At 50.7% G+C, this 5,917-nt stretch overlaps 2 protein-coding genes across 2 annotated transcripts; one reads left to right on the forward strand and one right to left on the reverse strand.

The window, feature by feature from the left end:
• Positions 1 to 1,020: 1,020 nt before the first annotated feature.
• On the forward strand, positions 1,021 to 4,156 carry RIBC1 (RIB43A domain with coiled-coils 1; the record flags this gene model as incomplete). Its single annotated transcript, XM_023199083.1, has 5 exons — positions 1,021 to 1,102; positions 1,305 to 1,649; positions 2,899 to 3,017; positions 3,445 to 3,839; positions 3,956 to 4,156. Coding segments are annotated over 5 exons (1,023 nt in total), but the record flags the coding sequence as incomplete, so codon positions are not given.
• A 149-nt stretch (positions 4,157 to 4,305) lies between these two features.
• Positions 4,306 to 5,482, reverse strand: HSD17B10 (hydroxysteroid 17-beta dehydrogenase 10; the record flags this gene model as incomplete). The annotated part of the gene is made up of 4 exons (XM_023199084.1): positions 4,306 to 4,641; positions 4,845 to 4,953; positions 5,035 to 5,163; positions 5,294 to 5,482. Coding segments are annotated over 4 exons (618 nt in total), but the record flags the coding sequence as incomplete, so codon positions are not given.
• Between the last annotated feature and the right edge of the window lie 435 nt (positions 5,483 to 5,917).

Raw genomic sequence — 5,917 nt, forward strand, 5'->3', positions numbered from 1 at the left:
GCCGGGCGAGGTGGCGGGCGCCTGTAGTCCCAGCTACTCCAGAGGCTGAGGCAGGAGAATGGCGTGAACCTGGGAGGCGGAGCTTGCAGTGAGCTGAGATCCGGCCACTGCACTCTAGCCTGGGCGACAGAGCAAGACTCCGTCTCAAAAAAAAAAGAAACAAAATCTTGTTAGGTGAGTGGATAGAGGGGGGATGCAGCATGGTATTCTGGAAAAGACCCCGTAACTATTTAAGACCAGGTCTGCTGACTGTTGTGTGTGTGGCTTTGGATAAATCACCTATCTTCTCTGAGCCCCAGGCTCCTTTTCTGTAAAATGAGGCTGAAGGAAGTCAGGTGGGTATTAACACACAGTGGCAGCTTTGAAAACCAGTTCATAGTGCCTGCCGTAAGAAGTTGGCTATGGTATTAGCGGTCTGATTGAGATCCAGCTGACAAGCTGACAAGCATTTCCTCGGGGCCTGTTCTGTGCCTAGCGCTGTGTTGGGCAGTGGGGATACAGAAATGACTAAGGCCCAGTTTCTGCCCTGAAAGGGCTCACAGTCTGGTGGAGGAGAGAATACAGAGAGGTGAACTTCAATATAATGTAGACAGTGGGTTCTAGATTCTATGGGAGTAGAACCTGCCTGAGGGGTCAGGAAGGTGAAGACTGAGCTGGTCTCAAAGGACGAATTGGAATTTGTGTAAAGAGGGGAGGAAAGTGTTTCCAGTGGAGGGAGCAGCTTGAGCAAAGGCTATGGGTTCAAAACAGCCTAAGATATTCAGGGAACTGTAAGCACAGCTCAGAAGGGTAAGGTGGGACAGGGGAAGAGGGTACTAAGAGATGAGGCCAGAGAAGGAAGCAGAGGCTAGACCATGGAGAGGCTTGCAAACCATGTTCAGGAGCTAGAACTTTATCCAGTAGGTACTTGGGAGCTACAGGAGGATTCTGAAACAGGTAAGTTCTAAGAAGTTTGTGGTAGGATATTGAAGGCCCCCTGCTGGGCCCCTACTCTGATTGTGCTCCTTTCTTTGGGATCAGGTGGATGTCCAGGCCCTGAACAACCAGGTAGGAGACCGAAAGCGTCGGGAAGCAGCAGAAAGAAGCAAGGAGGCAGCTTATGGTAAAAGCCCAAAGCCAGGGGCCAGACAAGGTTGTAAAGAAAGAGCTCGACTGGGCTGAGGTAGGGCAGTTCTGCCTCTGAGTGTGGCCTGAGGCCCTGGGGTGGTGGGACAAACCGGATGGACCTTGAGAGTAGAGGCCATGCTAAGTGGACTCTGTCCCTCCTGGGGTATCTTCTCCATATCCTTGCTCACCACCCCCAGGTACCAGCCAGGTGCAGTATGATGTGGTAGTCCAGATGTTAGAGAAGGAAGAGGCAGATCGAACACGTCGGCTGGCCAAGAAAGTCCAGGAGTTTCGGGAGCAGAAGCAGCAGCTCAAGAACGGGCGTGAATTTAGTCTTTGGGATCCAGACCAAGTCTGGAAGGGGCTTCCAACCTATCTTAGTTACAGTAATACCTATCTTGGTCCAGCCAGCCTGCAGTACTTCTCTGGGGAAGACCTAGACAGGGCCACACGGCTGAGAATGCAGCAGGGGCAGTTCAGGTACAACTTGGAAAGGCAGCAGCAGGAGCAACAGCAAGCCAAGGTTGATGAGAATTGTACAGGTAAGCAGCCCGACCCTCCAGACTCCGAGACCTGAGGCCTAGTGGGGATCCGTCCTAAGCTGAGTACAGCACCCAGGGGACCAGAACTGTGTGAGGAGGTCCGATTATCCATAGGGTTGGTGCTGAAATGTTAGGTTGTGCAGACCCCAACCTCCCTGACTTCCTTCAGTAACTGACAGTGTAGCATTGTTCTTGATTAGTTTGGCACTCTATTACCTGGAGGCAGCACAGTGCAGACAGACCTAATGGCTCTGCCACTTACTAGCTGGTTTGGGCAAATGAATTTTCCCTTCTGTGCTTCAGTTTCTTCATCTTTAAAATGAGAATAATAATCTATAACACATAGAGTAGCTACTATTATGATATTGTCTGTGGCCATATCCTTTTCTTCCATTAGAAGAAGCCCTTCAAGGGCAAGGACCATGTCTTAATCTACTTGCACTGTTCACCCTTCACATCAACCCTGTTACAGCACTCTGTTCTGTTGGACCACTTATTGTAGTTGTAGCTAATTGTGAAAGTATTTGTTTAATATCTGTCTTTTCCCTAAAATGTCAGACTACTGAAGATAAACCATCTCTTTCATGTCTACCATCTCCCATACAGTGTCTGACAGGTCTAGGAACAGCAAGGAGCTCAGTGTGGCTGAAGCAGAAACAAATTGTCAGTACCTTTGCTCATGCCATGCCCTCAGCCTGGAATGCCCTTTGCTCTTTTAGCCTGTATACAAAATGTATTTCAAGGATCACCTCTTCCTGGAAACCTTCCTCTTTTCCACCACCCAAAATCCTCTTAATACCCTATGTACATCCCTGCCATTGCTCTTGCCAGATTGTGGTCTATCTAGTTTGATCTGTGTCCCCAACTAGACAGGGAGTTATCTGAGGACAGGATTTAATTCAGTGGTATCATTAGAACCCAACACATGGCCCTTAGACTGAGATTCAGAGATATGAAATGATTTACCCAAAATCACACAGCTCAGAAGCAACAGAGCTGATATTAGGACCCAGGTCCATTGGAGGCATCTTTTAGTTATGCACTTGAGAAATCCTTGTTGCTGCACCTTGGCTGTTCCTAGCCAAGGGATGTGGAAGTAGTTCCTTCCACATCCCTGCAACTCAGACACTACCCCCCTGCTAAACATTCGTACACACACAAACACAAAACTTGCTGAACAAATGGCTGGATGACTGAAACAGGAATGGAGCAAGCCAGTACAGTACCCCGGCCATATTTCTCTGTGTAGATGCGCTCAGTAACCAGCTGCGCCTCGCCATGGACGCGCAGGCCACCCATCTGGCCAGGCTGGAGGAGTCCTGTCGTGCGGCCATGATGTGTGCCATGGCCAACGCCAACAAAGCGCAGGTATGGCCTGAGCCATCCAGTACCCTGGGCTCTCCCCAACTGCTGAACAAAGTCCTGGGGAACCTCAGCCACATTCTTCCTCTTACATCCCCTCTTCAATCAGCATCAGCTCTCTCATCTGAGTACTCCCCTTTCACCGAAGGCCCCTCTTAGGGTACAAGTCACCTCTCCCCACCTCCAGAAGCAGGATGACTTGAGAACAGAACATTGCCTTCTCATCGTCCGCTTCTCAGTCTAAAGGTTTCCTGAAGGCAGAGAAGTTCCCTGCCCATTATCCCCAACACATACGTTAGGGGCATTGAAAGGCCATGTAGTATGTGTTCTTTCTTTCCTTGAGATAGAAGAGTAGGGCCATGTTCCCCCCTCCCCTGTGACAGAGTTCCCTTAGGTTGGGCACCCAAATGTTTGCATTTGGGGGCTCCACCAGGCAGCTGTGCAGGCTGGGCGTCAGCGCTGTGAGTGGCAGCGTGAAAAGAAGGCCAATCTTGCGGAGATCTGGCACCAGAGCACAAGTGACCTACTGACTGAAAACCCCCAGGTCGCCCAACACCATACAGCTCCCCACCGGGTCCTGCCCTATTGCTGGAAGGGCATGACTCCAGAGCAGCGAGCTGCCATCAGGAAAGAGCAGGAAGTACAACGCTCTAAGAAGGAAGCTCACCGTCAGGCTGAGAAAATACTGGATACTGAATGGAAAAGCCAGACCATGAGTTCAGCCCAGGCATTGCTGGAGCTAGAAGAGCAGGAGAGGGAATTGTGTGCTATATTTCAAAGGGGTCTAGGCTCTTTCAACCAGCAGCTGGCTAATGAGCAAAAAGCCCAGTGAGTTCTAGGTGGTGGTGGTGGAGATAAATGCCAAGGGAGGGAGAAGAGGGATGGTGAGGAACCAGGGAGAGAGGGAAAGCACATCAGCTGAGACCTCTGGACTTCTTTCACAGGCAGGATTACCTGAATTCAGTAATCTATACCAATCAACCTACAGCCCAGTATCACCGGCAGTTTAACACCAGCAGCCGCTAAGTTCAGGATGTTTATCTCTTCCTTCTCCTCCATCAAGCTCACAGGCAGTTAGGAGTCCAAGAGAAAAATGCTGCATACTCCCACCTTCTAACCTAGGTAATAAAGTTCTTCACTCAAAATCAAGTCCACGTGTTGTAACAGGACACAAAAAGTATTATGAAGGTATTGCCTTTCCCACCCCACCCTGGAGCTCTGAGCATCCAACCCTGTCACAGCCTTCACATTTCTTCCCCATGCCAGGCCCCCTAGCACACAACACTGCCTACACTCTATGAGAAAGAGAGACTTTATTAGGCACAGAGGAGGACTGGTAGGCAGTTACAAAATGGCTACTGGGCTTCCTCCCAAGCTGGAGAGTAGTACCCCAGGGGAAGGAAGGGTAGAGTAGCGTGTGTTTTCTCTGCCTTCTCCCTTCAAGGCTGCATACGAATGGCCCCATCCAGCCGGATGACCTCTCCATTGAGGAATGGGTTCTCGATGATGGCCTGTACCAGGTGAGCATACTCAGCAGGGTCACCCAATCGGCTAGGGAAGGGCACTTGGCTGGCCAAGAAGTTGCGCACTTTCTCTGGGAGGCTGGTCAGCAGTGGGGTGCCAAACAGACCTAAACAATATAGCCAAATTCAGAGATTCACCCTTGCTTTCATATTTACCTGGTTCTTCCTCACTTTAGCCCTACTTCTTGGTGCTTCCCTGGGGCCCAAAGATAAAAGGCTGCTGTTGCTTAGGTGGTGGATACCTTCTCCTCTCAACTGTCCATGGATCCCACCCAATCCCAGGTGTGACGAAGAGAGGGGATATGTCTACCTGGAGCAATGGTCATCACCCGGATGCCCATGGGAGCCAGATCCCGAGCAATGGGCAGTGTCATGCCCACTATTCCCCCCTTGGAAGCAGAGTACGCAGCTTGTCCAACCTGGAGAAACAGTAGAGGTCATAGGTGGGAGGGCCCCAACAAGTCACTTAGGAGGCATAAGTCTTGCCCCTGCCCACACACCTGACCCTCGAAGGCAGCCACACTGGCGGTGTTGATGATGACCCCACGTTGGCCTCCCTGGTCTGGTTCATTCTGGCCCATCTCACCAGCCACCAGGCGGATCACATTGAAGGTGCCCATGAGATTCACCTGTAGGACAGGTGGAGACATAGTATAGGACCTGAGGCAGAAGAAGCCTTCGTCCCCTAAAAACTTTGGGGTCCTCCACAGCCAGACACCTCTTACTCCCACTATCCCTGGAGAACTTCCAAGGCCTTACATTAAGAACTCGCTGGAAGTCTTCCAAGGTATGGGCCTGGCTCTTCTTTAAGTTGTATGTCTTGATAGCCACCGCGATGCCTGCACAGTTGACAGCTACATCCACACGGCCAAACTTTTCTTTTGCTAGAGCCAGAGCTGTTTGCACATCCTTCTCAGAGGTCACCTTCAAAGGGAGAAGTGGAGAAGGTATTCATCTCCCAGCACACACTCTCACCACTAAACTTGAGGGAGGGCAGGGCAGGGCATGCCCAGTCCTTGGGTGAGAAGAGATTTGTGAGAAGGGAGAGGCCAAGAGAAAAGGTTGTAAAACTCAAGAGACAGGCTGGGTGCAGTGGCTCACGCCTGTAATCTCAGCGCTTTGGGAGGCCAAGGCCGGTGGATCACTTGAGATCAGGAGTCTGAGACCAGCCTGGCCAATGTGGTGAAACCCCGTCTCTACTAAAAATACAAAATTAGCCAGCATAGTGACACATGCCTGTAATCCCAGCTACTTGGAAGGCTGAGGCAGAAGAATTGCTTGAACCCGGGAGGCAGAGGTTGCAGTGAGCCGAGATAGTGCCACTGCACTCCAGCCTGGGCAACAGTGAGACTCTGTCTCAAAAAAAAAAAAAAAAAAAATTGA

Source organism: Piliocolobus tephrosceles, unplaced genomic scaffold (assembly GCF_002776525.5).
Source record: "Piliocolobus tephrosceles isolate RC106 unplaced genomic scaffold, ASM277652v3 unscaffolded_2882, whole genome shotgun sequence".
In the NCBI taxonomy this organism is placed as follows: domain Eukaryota; kingdom Metazoa; phylum Chordata; class Mammalia; order Primates; family Cercopithecidae; genus Piliocolobus; species Piliocolobus tephrosceles.